We start from the raw sequence: 16,579 nt of genomic DNA on the forward strand, positions 1-16,579 counted from the left end.
TTATGCATTTAAGGCTGCAGAATTGCTGGATCACCAGCCGCTTGTAGGAAAGTGTAGGAAGGTTGTAGGAAAGTGTAATTCATTCCTCACCCTCTCACATCCATTCCAAGCCCAACTGGCTGCAGGTAGCAAGAGTGTTCCCATTCCTGTTTTACTCTCTCTCCTGAGCCATTAGGGTGGCCATGGTAATTTACTTTCAATATATAGAAGGGAGCAACAGGAGGTTCCTCTACCTTCAGGGGTGTAACTATTTCTCAGAAATCAGAGACGAATAGGGAAGAAATATTAGCAAACTCTTTTCCTCCCGCTGTAGTAATTCCTCCACATTCCGTCATAAATTCTAAGATGATCCATTCCCAGAAGGGACCATTAAATAGGTAGAACAATGTAATACTGAAGCAGTGTGTTAACGAAAACAAATTTAATATTGCAAAGCGATCTGTAAGCCCTGAAGCAAAATAATCTGGTTGAGGCTTTGATACATGATTGCCAATCTTTTTGTTTTCCAAGAGTATTTTTCCAGATAGGATATGGGTTTATGATTTGTTAGATTCCCACCAGGAAGTGGTGTTTATATTTTGATCCACCTTAGATCAGTTTAGGAAAGTATACTAGATACAGGTGCTTCTGATAGTTCCATGTCATTAACCCTTCCAACTGTGCTGTTTAAACACATCTGTGCACCCTCCATCATATAATTTTTGTGTTCCACTGTTTTTGAATCCTTGCTCATCAATGTAAATCAAAAAGACTAAAGTCTATATTAAAGTCTATATTAAAAAATCTTTTTACACTTCAAAATTCCATTCTGTTAATTAGGTATTTCTGGTGGTCAAACAGTATGGTTTTTTAATGAGTGTTGTGGTGCATGAAAGTACAGACATTTATTTTAAAAAAGACTCTTCCCAAGTTTTTTCCTTGTACTATTGTAATTCTCATGGTGAAACAGCACTTCCCTTTTTTCTCTGAAGGATTGTAGGACCGGAGAGCAAAATCAAAAGATCCCCACAATACCAGCTGACTTCACATTTGTGGTGGAAGAGGCATTGTAAAGATGTGCAAAGCTCTCAGTGGTTCTGAGGTTTCTCTGAACTCACAGAAGCTTCAGTGAAAAAGAGAGAATAATCCAAGTTACATTTGTTTATCCACAACTTTCTCAAGCAGAACGTACTAATAAATGAAAATGTGCTATTAGGTGGCTTCTTGGGAAAAAAATGGTTCTAAGATTGTTCGAACAATGTCTAGCCCTTTTCCTTGCTTAATATGAATTACAGCCTTGCACTGATGTGCAAGGTACCTTTCGCCTAAACCTGTAAAATCACTTTAGAGACTCTGGTAACTGCTGAGGTTACCATTATTTAGCAGCACATTGTAACAGTTTGCAGCAGTTGCTTAGAGGGTATGAATAACCCCATTTCCAATTTAAATTATTGGAGGAATTACACGACTAATTTTCAAACTGGAACTAGATCCAGGCAGCAGGGTTTTATACCTGTCTTCTTAAGAAAGTCATAAAGGGCTTTTTTTATAACGACATACCCAAGATCTTGGTTTTATGTTTCATCCCCAAATTGATGCCTTGAACAGTGTGCACTCCTACTTCAGAGGATTACTTCAGTGTGGTTCACTGCTTATTCACAATGAAAAAACAACATTGAATTAAAGTCCCTCTCTGCTGCCTCAGGTTAGCATTTTGCATTACATCAGCAGCTGTGGTAGCTGTGAGATCAAGCCCCAAAATCCCTGTGAAATCTGTCTTCCATGTTTTGGAGAGTGGATCTGTAATACCCATGTAACATTGAGAACAATGAACTTGGAGCTTGTGAATTCTTTCAGTCCTCTTTATCCTGACTTGCCAGTAATTTAATTAGTGCTAAACAGTCTGCACACAGACTTGCAGAAGTTAAGACTGACTGACAGGATTCTCTTTCAGTGACTTTTCTTCTTTTGCTTATGTGCTGGATGGCGCTATGCTGTGTTTGGAAGTCGATCAATAATGATTGCACAATTCTAACCTCATTTAAACTATGGTATAAACAGACATGATAGAAACGATGCTACCAGTTTTTTTCCTACTTAAAAGTGAAGTCAGGGTTTTTTTTTCCTGTTTTTTTTTCCCTTTTTTTCCCTTTTTTTCCTCCTTTTTGGTTCCAACAAAATTGTAACCTGGAAGAAAAGCAGTTAGACTTTGTGAAATCCCAACTCAGTGTAGCATTTGGCTTTGGTAAATGTGGAAGCCAAAAATAAACATCTACTTGGCAACTTCACTAGAAGTCAACTGTAAGTGCAGTTTTCAACTTTTGAGTGAATGTGGCATTCGGTGCTAGTTAACATCTATTAAGGAGAATGATCCATAGTTGAGGCTGTAAGGCATTTTTTCTCTTTTTTAATTACAGTTATGAACATCCATTGCCTTGGGGAAATCCCCTACCCCAGTTTCTTTCCAGACCTAGTTTCTTATGTGCCAAAGCATGAACTTTGAAGAAAAGTTTGAAAGTAGTTGGATGGAATATTTGTGAGTTATTAGACATTGGAAAGGAGATGGTCTTTCATCAATGTGTGCATGATATGGAGGATATGGAGCTACATTTAGAAGTGTATTAGAGGAAATGTAAGCAGTCCTGCTCTTTTCTCCAGGACGGTGAAGTCTGCACATCATAGGGACTCTCCCAGGATGCCAAACCAGCCTTGGGCTCCAGTCCTGACAGGACACAGCTGCAAACATCTTTAATGACTTGGTCATGTAAGATCTCTGCTTTTCAACAAATCTTCTGCAACCTCTGCTCTTACCACAGCAAATTTGTTGTATTGTGGGTTAGGGAGGATTGAAGTGGATGCAGATTTGTGGTAGCATGCTGCTGGGACAGTGGGGAGGGGTGAGAAGGGGCAACTTGAGGCGTCACTAAGGGAAACACATCATTATTTCTAGGGATGATGGTTATTTGTAGGCTTTTTCTTCTAGAACTGAACAGCGCTATGACTTAGGACTTCAGTAATGTGGTGTAAGAATCTTTTGGGAAGGGAGAAGTTTTTTGGTATATTTCTGACATACGTGACTTGAGGCAAGGATTCTAAGCATTAAATGAAGAAAGGCCTGCCATGGAAATTGGTCAGAGAATGCATGGTGCAAATGTGCCAGGCTTTTTAGACATAGCTGAGAGTAGCGGCTACCAGATGATAAAGGGATGCAAATTTCCCAGTCAGGCAGTAGTTACTCAGGAAATGTGCTCCCAAATCCTAATAACAAGCACCGTATGTGGGGGTGAGGAAAGAAGTGGAGGAAGGGTGTTGTATGTTCCTCCTAGCACCCACTTCATATATGTACAGTATAAATGTGTTCATCTGATAACTTCTACTGTACATAAAAACTTGATTCCACAAACATCTTTCTCTGTGAATAAAGGGGGAACTACAGACAATATGTAATCCCCTTGCTGAGTGTTTCTGAGTAGTTAATTCCTCTTCTCCACTTGGTTAATCATCGTTTATGATATGATAGCAGCAACTATATCCAGGAGAACGAGAAAAGGAAAATTAAACCTGAGGTAATCATACCTTCATTCTCCCAGAGACAGTGGCACATTGTGCCTCAGCTTATGCAAATAGAATTTTTATTTAAGATTTATCACACTGATTTGGGACTTCTAGTGCCTTGGCACAAGAGTTAGTTTCTCTACAAGTAGTGACATCAGCTTTGGTTTTTAGAAATATGATCTGTCTGATACATTGTGAAGAGGGGAATGAAACAGGGAGATGCTGATGTTTGCTGTATGCTGTTACCATGCAGAGTGAGGCAGCTGTAAAAAATACTTCTATGTCCCACAAGAACATGGACCTGAGAGGTGCATCGAGGCATGTGCATCATTGCCCTTTATGTGTGCAGCTGCTGGCTGGCAACAACAATAACAATGTTTTGTTCTTGCTAACATCCATGACATGAACAAACATGTGATGGAACAAAGTAATGAGCAGAAGCTGAGATTTAAATCAGCAAAGGCTCACTTGGGTGCAGATGGCACCAGTTACTGCTTTGAGCAACTCTCCTGATTACTGCGTAGTTTGCCAGTGTATCAAACAATAGAGTTGGGCTGCTGATAAATAATTAATTAGGATTTTATTGAATGCTTGTCTTCCAGGCAGTATCACCATGGAGATGATCTGGCTTTTAGGATCTGAAAACGAACAATCTCTGAAACAATGGTATTGTGTCAACCTTACTCTTTCCCTGAAAGGGAGAGCTCTGAGAGATGTGTTAGCAGATGGCACAATGCCAGGCAATAATTTTGCTTACACTCACAGTGGCCTTTCGTCAACTTTTCAGTGACTGCGTGAAATGTTTTCTATGACCATGCAGAAGCTTGTTCTTAGAATTACACGTCCTGCATGATGCTCTTTAGTACTGCATCTGGCCCAGAGCTGGAATCTCAAAATAACTTTTTTTCAGCAAATGGACACAGCAAAGGTATAATCATGTGGTAGAAGGCTTACAAAAAGAAGTCATCATAAGCATACCCTTTCAGAACCCTTTGGATGCTTCATTTCCCTATAAGAATATCTGTCCATGGATCCTTTTTCCCACCTGGAAGGTCCAGAGGTCAATTAGACAGTTATTCAGCCCACCCCCTGCCTTTCCTTTTTCTCCTTTGTGCAACCTCTGGAAGTGCCATTTCAGTGCAACTGCATTAATCTTTGATCAATGCATCAGCATCCCCCTCCTTATCATTTGATTGCAGCCACCTCAGGGACCACATAATTTTGTAGCTTTGTTTCTTTTCCTCTTGGGTTGGTGATGTCTGGGCCAAGAGCCATTGGCAGAGACTCCCCTGGAAAAAACATTATATGGTGCCAGACTTTATTCTTTCTTACTTGGCTATGTGGAGCTGGAGAAAGAACAATGTACCTTTTCTCTCCCCACCCCCGAACATCCTCTGCTCTCCCTTTCTCTCAGGAGGAATCCCCTGGTTCATCAACCTATTCTTTACCTCCACACCCTGTTGGCACTTGGCACATTGCACTTCCCACCTTCCAATCTCAAAGAAAGGAAGCAGAGCTGTGAAACTGGCTGGGCTCACACACTTCCCATTGCTGGGTGGGGATGGATTCAGTTCACAGCTTTCAGAAAGGAAAGTTTTATGTGTATTTAACCTTTCCCTCCCTCTTCACCCAAAGAAAATGTTTTTTAATAATTTTCTTTAAGCGTCTTTTCTGACATATTGCTCAGTGGCAACAAGCTGGTTTCCCTTTCTCAGGGAACTTCACTCTCTGTCCCGATGCTGGTTTTTTGACTCTCTATAATAGTATTGCTAGAGCCCATTGGAATTTGTTCGAGTATGGGTGGTATGTACAAGTGCTGGAACCAGCTTACAGATCACAGCCTCCCTCGGTGAAAAAAACCAGTTCATATCTCAGTATGGTCCTAAAAATAACCTTGGTAGATAATAGAGAGTGGAAGATTGTTTTCAATGGGTCTGAATGTACTGCATGCAGAAATTGCTGGGGAGGGTCAGTGGCATGTGGCATTTAAGTAGTCAGACTCAGCTACAGCACTCACTGACTTAAAAATCTGAGACTCTGCACTGTGGCTAGTTATACCTTAATTTATATTCACACAGCTCAGCTGGAAATGAGGCAAACTTAGTTCATTAGACTAAAACAAACACATGAACCACCTTCCTGAAATCAAGTGAAATACATTTTCACTTTGATGAAAGCACAGTTGTTTTTTTTTTTTTGCTCAGCTGTAAACGATGATGCCAGCAGACACTCAGCAGACATGAAGATTTTATATGGAAATGGGCACCTACTGCCATGCCCTTTGCCAGATGTTTAGACCTAGAGATACTTTTTTGTACACAGTGGTCTTGATCAGGCTCTGTAAAAATAAATTCTACGTGTTTTGCTCTGCTAAGCAGCCAAGAAGCTTGAAAAGGAAGAAAGACATTTCTCTCACAGATACGACTGAATGTACAGAAACCCTTGCAACCATCATACTTCTGAAGTATTTATAGTTCAATTCCAGTTATTTGTATGAAACAAAAGCAAAGAAGCATGAAGTGTGTTGGAAAATACTTTATAATCTCTCTACACCAGTTCAGGGAGTGAGTATAAATCCTCTTTCCAGCAAATGGAAACCAGTAATTTATTGCAGCCTTGAAGAAAGCAATTTATTTTTCTATGCTTCCTGTCCAGCACACTCTGCAAGCTGACTCATAGAGGGACAGGAAGCCAAAAGTTCTGCTCCCTCTTTTCTATCTGCTTCTGGAAGGCAGAGCAGCAGTGAAGCTGGGGCTGTGCAGAGCAATTTGGAGGTGCCTGGCTGTATTACAGGTTCACACCCCCTGCCTGTGCTATAGATTTTGGAGAGGGTATTTTCTTTACCTCCTTTTGATCAGAGACTGGTAGCAGAACTGGCGGTGCAGGTGGAGGCAGTTTCATCCTGTCTCTGATGGTCTTTCTCTCCTCCTGACCCATGTGTGGGACCATGCAGCCATCAGAGCTGCAGAAGATGCTGGGGATGGTTTTGGTGTACACAGCCAATAATGATCCCCAGAGGGAAACTTCACATGGCCTAGTTTTGAGCTGGGACCTTGGTGCTCATGCATGTATTTAACTTTGCATGTGTGAGCTGTCCTACAAAAGTCAGTGGCCTGCTCACATGTGTGAAGTTAGGCATGTGCTAAAGCATTTTGCCAGATTGTATACTGTGTCTATAGGGGCTTTGGGTGAACTTGACCCTGTTGTGTTGGGGTGAGAGGCTTTAGATTTCATGATTAGGAATCTGATATGGTACTCTCTCTGAGTGCAAGGTCTTGGAGTTATCTGAAATTCTCATTAAGACAAGAAGCTAGGAAAAATAAATTCCTCCACTAGTAATGTTACTAAAACTACTATAATTAAATTATCTAAGTCTTAAACCCAGTAAAATATATTGAAAAGTGTGGTAGAGGTATAAGTACAGTGTTTTGAGAGTACCAAAGGGACTAACAGCACTTTCTCTGCAGATATTGAGCTGGAATATTTGGAGTAGTTAATGTAGCTGATGTAAAAAGCGTGTTGCTTCTTCTGTACTCTTGATTCATAGGCTGTGACCCTTAATAAATTTTGATGTTGCTCATAGTGAAGCTGCTGCTTTCAGAGAAATCAAGAAAGCAGGCTAGAAAGAAAGAAAGAAAGAAAGGAGCCTTAATAATGAACAAACAAGTTCTTTCATAAGGTATTTCTCAATTGACATTATTTCCTATTATACTGAAGTTATTCAGGTCCATCATGCAGCAGTTCTGTATGTGGGGTTTAGAAAAATTGAGCTAGCTCTGTCTTGTGTTAAAAGCATAAACACTCTTTGAAAATGTATTTTCTGGCATATATTTCTGAAATAAATAAATTTAATGAGAGAAGTTATATTATTGATATTTTAGAATACCTGGAAGGGAGGCTTATTTTACAGTCCGATACCATAACATACAGCTAGGAGTCTTATTTTGCTCAGAGAGATGAAAACAATGGAACATGTAATAAATACCTGGAATGTGATTGTGATTTGTAATGTTTCCATGAAATACTGAATAAAACCCAACTGTGCTGCTTTCTTGTTTGTGTTGTTTTTTTCACATCAGTAGACTTGAGCCCAAGTATTCTCGCTGATGTGGTCTGAGCAGACTGTTGTAGGAAAGACTTGACTGGCAGAAATCTGTTTCTTAGAAGTGAAGAGCCGGAAGGAATGCTGTCCTGTTCCACTAATCCTGCTCTGGGATGCCGCCTCTGACAGTGACAGTCTGCTGACACCGATCACTCACTGTTTGGCCTTTCAGACCAGGTCACCAGCAAGGCTGTGCATGGCTGGTAGCCTTTGAAGTGTGGAACCTATCCACTTGGGGATTGTGCAGGCCACTAGGCAGATGGCATGTGGTGAAAAGTATTTTTTGAGATGCCTTTGAACCTTTCACTTTCCTGACACCCTTTTTGAGGAGAAAAATAGCAATTGAACATGGGGAAAGGTATCAGAAATCATCCTTTAATAACCAAATGGTTTGTTGAATAAGGTACTTCTGTGGTGTTTTGCACAGTTTGGGAGGAAGAGGCAGGCAGGAATTTCTGAGATGATACTGTCCTTGTTTCCTTACTGTCCTTGTTTCCTTTAGGAGTCATGTCACCTTTCTGTTTCGATTTCCTCATCTTCTGAAAGTGGATAAATTGAGCTGTTTCACCACTTGCTTATCAAGGTTTAACTAATAAGTGGCTACAGCTTATGTGCTATGCAAATAGACAGTGATACTACTTTGTTGCATTTGAGTAAACCTCTCTTATGTGTGAGTGCTTGTACTGGTAACGTACAAAGGGCACTACTTCCCACGCAGCACTCTTGCTGTGTGTCAGGGTTGCAGGGGATGGGCTGACAATGGCCAGGTGGATGCTTAGAGCTGCCCTGGCTCCACTGACACCACTGGAATAAAGATATTTCACACCTGCTAATTGTCTTTCCTTGTTTCCAAGTGCTGAGTGAGGGAAGAGAAAATCTTCAATGTTAAAACCCAAGAGATGTGTTCAGCATGTATTCTTTCCTTATATTTGGGATGAGACATTGCGGCCTGGATGTCACTGACAAAATCCTAAGTACTTTGGCTGGGCTGTTGAATTCTACCCCTGCAACTGGAAAGTGATGCTTTCAGGAGAGCTTAAGTACCGTCTTTGAAATTTGGGTAAACTTTTAGGAATAGCCTTTATAAATTAAGGGGCCTTAATTTTCAGCATGGGTTGTGAGACTGTAAACTCTCTGGTCCTGTTAAAAAATATGTTCCTAGGCAACACATCTGTTTGCATTAGAATATTGATCCAAACATACATTACAAAGTGCCACCACACTTTTCAATCATGTTTGCATTTTTGTATCTAAAAAATATGTTTTCTTATATACAATTATCTTAAAGAGGCCAGTTGCAGCAATTATGGGTAGATGTGCAAAAGTCCTGTCTGTGAAGCACGAAGTCAAGTTATCAGGAGATTGGCATGTCCTCTGGGCTGCAGTTATTACTTTACCAGCCATGAATGGGAAAGAATTTGCTCCCTGTTGTATATTTGACAATGAAGCCCTTCTTAAATTCTTCCTCCGAGCCAAGACTGTCTTTTAATAAAAAATGTGTTTTTACCCATATCTATATTTATTTCTTGCGGGAATGCACATACTGCTCCAAGAGCCACCCACATCCTTCTGTATACAGGGTGTATTTGCATTTGCAGTCAGTCCCAGTGCAAACGTGGGAAGGGGAAAAATCCAGTGTCGTCTTTAGAGTTGGTTGCCTTTTTCATCTCTAGAATTACTTGGAGGCTATCTTGGTCACTCATTCAATTAAGATCTGTTGTATTGCCTTTTCTAGAAATATTTGCCATGTAAAGAAGACTATAGCTATGTTGTTACTTTTAAAATCTCTATTCCAAATATTTGGGTCAAGAGGAAAAAAAGAATTGTTTTGGTTTTAACATGCAAGTAATTTTGTCCCTTGACTTCTTTTTGCTCTGCTGTCCCAAAGTAGGGGAGCACTTGAGGAAGAGCTTAATTTTAAGCACGTGCAGCAGTCTTTGGGAATTCAAGGGAATGGTGCATGTGCTTTGAACAATGTTGCTTTTCAGAGTTGAAGGCTTTGTAGGAAACCTGATCCTTTAAACTGGCTCTTGGTTATGTACATTTCAATTTTATAATATTGTAAGTTTTTCTCTTATTTCTTCAATATCCTCAATGCTACATCATATAATGAAAACAATACTGGTCATGCCACTTGCAATTACTGAAGTAGGCAGTGAATTTTTTTTCCTAGGGTAACTGGGGAAATAACGTAAATCATAGATTTACAAATGTTTTCCCAGGAGAAGTCCACAGTAGTTGGCTGCAAAGAATGACACAAGTTTGGTTTACCCATAAAAGGGTGGTCATCTCAGGAGGTCAGTGATGTTTTTCAAAGACTTATTGTTGATTTTAAGCTAGCTGATAATTTATTCCCTGAACTCTAGCTTAAAATAGTTTAAAAAACAGTGCAGGGTAAATATTGAGTATAATAAAGGCCATGCTGCCATTCAGTATGCACAATGCCCTCACCTTCCGTCTCCCACCGGCTTCTCTGCTTTGTTGCTTTCTTGATTTCTCATAGGGCATGAGATGACTTCCACAATTATTTATGGGGGTGTTCAGATAAGTCCCTTTTTCACAGGCAACACACATACACACACTCACAAGGACTGTTATAATTTGAATTTATATTGCAAGTTCAGCTATCACTTCCTCTGTTCCCACCCTGCCTTTTGGAAAGACATCCAGTCACATGATATGCTTGTAAAAAAGCTTGCTGATTGAGGAAGGATGCAGGAAGGATATGGTTTTGCAGTGACTGCACAAGTGTTGTGTAGGACCTGATGGCTTGGGTTTATATGAGGACGAGTTTAGATGTGAATTTTAAAGATTTATTTATTCTGAGTTTTGAATAAGTCATAACTCCTGAACTCCTGAAGTCATAACTCCTGAAGTCATAACTCCTGAAGTTTGCCTGCTTTAGAGAACCATGGACTAATCTGTGTTAATAGGATCCTTTATGTATTAACAGGGATATCAATACATAATTGGCACCCTGGATTCCCTGCCTCTGTTCCATCAGAGATCTCAAATTTTTTTCAAAGAAATTATCTTAAAAGTTTCTTTTTGAAATTGTCAGATGCAATAATGTCTTAGCAAATGTACTTCCCATCAAAATCTCTTGGAGAGTTTTGCCATTTGCATAAGGAGAGTTCTTAGGCTAGCACAGAAATCTTTCTGAAAGATGCTGTGTTCCCCCTCAGTAATGTCCTAAGACCTGAAGAGCCCAAAACTTCATGTCACGCATTACACTGTAATGAGAGTGTATTTATTGTTATACAGTGAGGGAGCTGGAGCATGGAGGTTTGTTTTTTAAAGGTTTGTTTTGGTCATTCCATGTTCTGCCAACATCTAACATCTGTATTTTTTAACTCTTCTTAGAGGATTAGATGCATCTGTTCAGTTCCAAGAATAATGCTCAATTTCCTGCATTTATAGGTTGCAATAAAATCCATTCGTAAGGACAGAATTAAGGATGAACAAGATATGGTTCACATCAGACGGGAGATTGAGATCATGTCATCCCTCAGCCACCCTCATATCATCACCATATATGAAGGTTAGTGAATGTGATTTTCCTCCCTGACTGCTCTGTTATGTTCTTGCAGACCTGATGTTCATGTTTCTTGAGATTGTGCACCAAACCAACCCTTACTCCTTGTGTAACCTGTCCCTTACAAATGAGACTACCTTGAGCACTGCCTTCCCTCTGAGCTACCAGTGTTTCACAAATGCATAAACCTTTGCTAGGAAGAGCTTCTTATGTGAGTTCACTGTGTCAGTGGCAGGTGGGAGATGGTTGCATGTATCACCTCATGTCCTTGCTCCCACTGTACGGTTCAGTTTCATTTCACCCTCACTCATGAACCAGCCTGATGTCTGTTTCTATTCCCAGCCCCTAGACCGTCCTTGTTTGCCTTTTTTCCCCGGACTGCACAGGACTGCTCTTATCTGCTCTAGGACTTTGGTCCTCCCTTACCAGCCAGTTCAGTTCAGTTGCTTCTTCTGTCACTGCAGCTTTTCCCCCTGAATTCCAGCATCCGCTTCCTGTCTACCTCTGCACGCTTTCCTGTCAGTCTGGTGGCTGGCTTATCATTCTTGTTTCATTGTCCTGTCTTCCTCCTCTACCTTCTTTCTTCCTGGGACACAGCTAGAAAGATTTGCCAGTTTGTTTATGTCCCAGCACTAGCTCGGCAGGTGCATGCTAAAAGATACCAGTCAAAAGGCCTGTTGCTGCAGGGAGGGAGGCTGCATGCTGGACATGGGATGTAGATTCCAGAGGTTCAGAGGGACCTGGGTCAGGCAGTCTTATCCCTGGGGATCACCCTTTTTCCTCTGTGAAGAACAGGAAGCCTGAATGAAGCCCTACACATTTCCATAGCTGTGAGGTAAATGAAGAAGGTGATGAGATGTATATGGCAGCTCTGCTCTGAGAGTTGATATGACTGATTAAAACAAGGGCTATCTTGGCATACTGTTACACTATCACATATTGAGTTATTTAAAAGGATGTTCTTGTGCTTGAAAAGAGATGAGTATCTGTCTTTTTATTGAATAAACTCATAAAAGGATCTGGGAACAGAAAAGGGGAGGGATCCTGTGTCAGCATGTGGGTTGGAAATGGAACAAAAGTTACTTCAAATATGGATGAGAATTCAGGAAGAAAAAATATTAAGCATGCTGTGGTTCTTTGACCAGTTGCCCTTCTTATCCTTACTTAAAATAGTTTTTACTGAGTTAAAATACTTGTAAAAGTGAAAAAGATTACAGCGTTTTTAGGAAGCCGACACTAAGTCCTGTGGGAGTAAAACTTCCCTCTCTGGCCCTGCGGAGGGAGGAGCAACGCTTCTGCAGCAAAGCCAGTTGAGCTTCATAATGGGGAATTCATCTTTTCTGAGGAGGATGAGCACCTATATCAGGTGCTGGTGTGTTTTCAAAGCAGTCAGAGTCAGTATTTGGCCTGTAGCAGCCAATGCTGTAACTTAAGATACGGTAGCACTGGGAAGATGTGTGGTTGTGCAGCTGAACCCACGGGAACTGCCCAGAGGTGAGGGTGTGACCTCAGGGGCCCTTGAGTGTGTGCTTCTCTTGAAGCTGAAGAGTACTTGTTGTAAAGTTAAGGGACTGCTACATCAAGGGCTGAAGTATTTGTATCCTCTCAAAGTTGGACTTTAAACACAGATTTTCCTCTTGAGTGATGTGTAAAGAGTGATAATACTGCTATCCCCTGACACAAAATGTTGCAGTCAGTAAATCCTAAGAGATGGGCTTAATCTCACTAAAATTAAGCAATCCAACATTTCTGCGGTTGGTGTATGCTACGAGTCTAGTGTCCGTCTCTGGTCAAGAGAGTTCAGAATCTTCCCGGTGTGGTTGGCTCCCTCCTGGGAGACCTTTTTTCAGATAAGTGGGATAAATGACATATTGGAGGCTCCTGTTAGAGTCTAGCTGACTAACTTAGATCAGATTAAGACTGAAGCCACCCTAGAGATATTTTACTCCTATCTCACAAATTTTTACTGGAGGTTTCCAGACTGCCACTGCACGTCTGACAGCTCTCTCTGTAAGTGCCAGGTTGCACAGATGTACGTACCATGGACAATGCTGGATATCCCTGTAATAACCTTTGAAAGCTCATTGTACTGCATTTACAAACGTGTTTTCCTTAAGTAGGATCTTGTTTAGGTATCCTTTTGACCTTCTTGCTAATAGCAATTAACATCTGAATTTGTCTACTTGATGTAAACACAACCTTATCTTTTTTATTGTTACCAAGCAAATTTAGATGTGTGGAAACCAAGCTTTCCAGTTTAGAGGTACTTCTTTGTAACCTAATCATAAGGCATGTACCTTGCCCATTACTGCCAGGGCAGATGTACAGTTGTGACTAAAGAAATTCCACCCTCTCAGCAGGGCTGTAATTGGCAATCTGTCGAGTGTGGCTGTGAGGGAAGTGCTCCTTTAAGTGACTTTAAACTCCTTGAAAGGGACTGGATAAATGAAGTCACCTTTGCTGGCAGTATTCTGATTTCAGCACATAAATTTTAGTTTATAGAATAATGCCTCTGTCCATTCATCTGTCTGTCTCTCCCCTGCCACTCGCCCTTCCTTTGCCCTATTGCCTTTTTGCCTTGAAAACTCCAGGATTTTATAATAAAGCCTTTGAGAGCTAACATATTTTTCCAGGGGTAGATTGAGTGCAAAATCTACCTCATCTGGCAATACTTTATAAAGTTAAACCATGGAAGGAGCATTCTGTGAACATTTAAACATGTGTTGGGCCAATCATGAGGGTGAAGTTACACTTGATACATTTAGGAGTGAGCTCTTGAGTCTTTGTAGTGTGAAGTACAGTTGTCTGCATGACTGTTTCTGTGCTGAAAGAGTTGTCCTTAGTCAGCATAACCATACAGAAAAGTCTGCCCTTTTGCAAAATGGACTTAAAGGTGAACAGACTATTAACTAACATGTTTGTAGAAATAGTTTACTGAAGATCTTCCCTGGAGAATGAATAAACATTAGGATCAAAATTTGGTACTCGTGGAACATGATGGCATTAATGTAAACGAGTAACTGAAAGAAAGTGTGTGCTGAAGTGCTCTGCTGAATTGGGGCCAGGATGCTTATAAGAGGGCTGCACACTTTGCATTAACAAGGCACAAAATATGGATCTCCCAAGTAAGATGCACTGCTTTTTTTTTTCTAGGTTGCATTTTTGGTACTCTTAAGAAAAAGCAGAGAGATTCTCCATCATGTGTCTGCCAGTTCACAATGGCTTGAGCTAGGTTGCATGCTTAATCAGGAGACTGGTTCAGCTCTACTTTCAAACCCCAAAGGCAGTAGGAGATAATCTGACAGTGTGCAGTGTGTAACAGCAGTGGCATAGTATTCCAGGTTACTCACTGCACTTGCCAAATACATGTTCAATTTCGCGCTTTGTGCCAGACTTCATGCAACAAAGCATAAACACACTTGATGTTTCACACACACATAGGCCTGTCTCCGGTGTGGGAAGCTGTCAGTCAAGTCACCATATCATCAGCAAAACCAGCTGCATTGTCAGAAATCTGCCTGTGTGGCAGCTGTTAAAGGTGTGTGGACACAAGCCATTGCTGAGGAACTGCATCCCTGCAGCAACGCTGTCTCAGACAAGTGTCTCCTGCCATCAGCTGTATGTGGACCTCAGGGTGGGGCAGCAACCAGGGACCAGGGTGGCAATACAATCACCTTTCTCAGGCTGTGACAGTTCAGAGCAATCCCAGCCTCTGTCCAAGCCTTTGCTATCTCCTGGTTTTCAGACATAATCAAAACAAACTTTGGTGCCTAATGACCCCACCCCTTCTGTGTGCAAAACACCTGAAAAAGCCTCTAGTCCCTTTAAGCATCCCATGGATGACTGGGCTTTAATCAAGAATGTTGGAAGTTGGAAAGCTGAAATTATTCTTGTTTTTGGGCAAGAGAAAGTATTTCAGTAATGATACTGTTTAACCATATTTCTAATTGATTTCCTCTAATTATGTAGGCTTTTGAGTTTCAAGTGCTTTATTCTTATTGTTTTCAGTTGATAACATCCAAGAACATCAAGTAATATTTCAAGTATCAGGAGGTTAATTAATAAATGAAACAAGAATAAACAAACTTAACTCTTTAGTTACCATACCCCAGCTTTATGAATTTCCTGCCATTCTGGGTGATCACCTAAACAGACTTCATCGGACACGATATAAACTCAAATGCGTGAGATCATGGGCAGGTCCAGTTTAAATGTCAAACTGATTGCCAGCAGCGATGAAATTTATTTCCATCTTCCCATTTACACAGTCCTACCATAGTAATGTAAATATTTGCTTCTCTGAAGTTCCTCGACAGTTTAAATCATATTTAAATAAAGGGGAGTTAGTGCTTGTATTCTTTGCCAAAACAAAGACAATTAGTGTAACATGTTATTGTGGCCAAATTAGCAACTGTCATTTTTCCTTCCTTCTAAAGAGCAAACCATCATAATCTGCATATCCTCAGTCTTGCTCTGTGAGAAACAACTTCACCAAGGATAATAGTTCCCATTCTGATTTAATCACCTCACTGCGGAGTAAATTGTAGCATGCTGTCAGATTTAAAAAGATTATTGCAGGATCTTAACTATGTTCCTTTAATGTAAAAGGAGATGAAATTTGACTGAATAAGGCCATAATTCAGGAAAACAATTTAACACAAGTTTAGCATTAAAACACATACTTTATATCTTGATATCTTCAATTATAGTTAAGCATATGTATAAATTTATGTGTATGCATATACGTGGTTTTCTCATTGGACCTGGGATATTTTCATGTCTGCTATATGCTCTGTTAAAAACAGTAATAAAATAATACTGCTACTAAAAAACCAGCTAAATAAAAATTATGCCAAGGGGCTGTAAAACAGTCAAAAACACAGAAGCTGAATCAGGCTGAACTTCTACGGTAAAAGACAGTTTTCAGTACTTGCATGACTTTTTGAAGAATAATTCAGGGTTTATTACACAAGTGAGGTAAGTGGGTCATACATGAATTTTCTGAATGAAAAGGTTATTCTAGTCTGCATCTCCAAAAATAAAAACAAACTCGCTTGTTCTTTTGATTTGGCTGACCTTTAATAAAAGAGCATTTTGTAGCAGTGGAAAGGTACTTCTGTCTGCGGCTGTTAGGAGAGTAATAAAAATACCACTGAATGGAAAGACACCAGATGGAAGGAATGTCAACGTACTGGAACTAATTTAGGAGATTGCTCTGATAGAGAGCAAAGGCATGAGGAGAATTCTAATGGTTCCAGTGCAAAGAGATTGGCTGCCCCTCTTAAACTAACAAACTAAAATCCTTACCCCAGGGTTACATGTAAACCAAATGGACTCAGCCCACAAGGAGATAGTAGTTTGGCAGAGTGGAAAGAATCTACCACCCTCAGCACTCACTCTGACTTTAG

General features: G+C 40.4%; 1 protein-coding gene across 1 annotated transcript in view; it reads left to right on the top strand.

Annotated features, from left to right (window-relative positions):
* The window catches only part of NUAK1 (NUAK family kinase 1), a 46,324-nt gene that overhangs the window by 12,382 nt on the left and 17,363 nt on the right, over window positions 1-16,579 (top strand). Inside the window, exon 2 of the mRNA XM_038153965.1 lies at window positions 11,057-11,177. Within this exon, the coding sequence (XP_038009893.1) occupies window positions 11,057-11,177 (121 nt within the window). The remainder of the gene's footprint in view (window positions 1-11,056; window positions 11,178-16,579) is intronic.

The sequence above is a fragment of the Motacilla alba genome, chromosome 1A (genome assembly GCF_015832195.1).
Source record: "Motacilla alba alba isolate MOTALB_02 chromosome 1A, Motacilla_alba_V1.0_pri, whole genome shotgun sequence".
Taxonomy (NCBI): domain Eukaryota; kingdom Metazoa; phylum Chordata; class Aves; order Passeriformes; family Motacillidae; genus Motacilla; species Motacilla alba.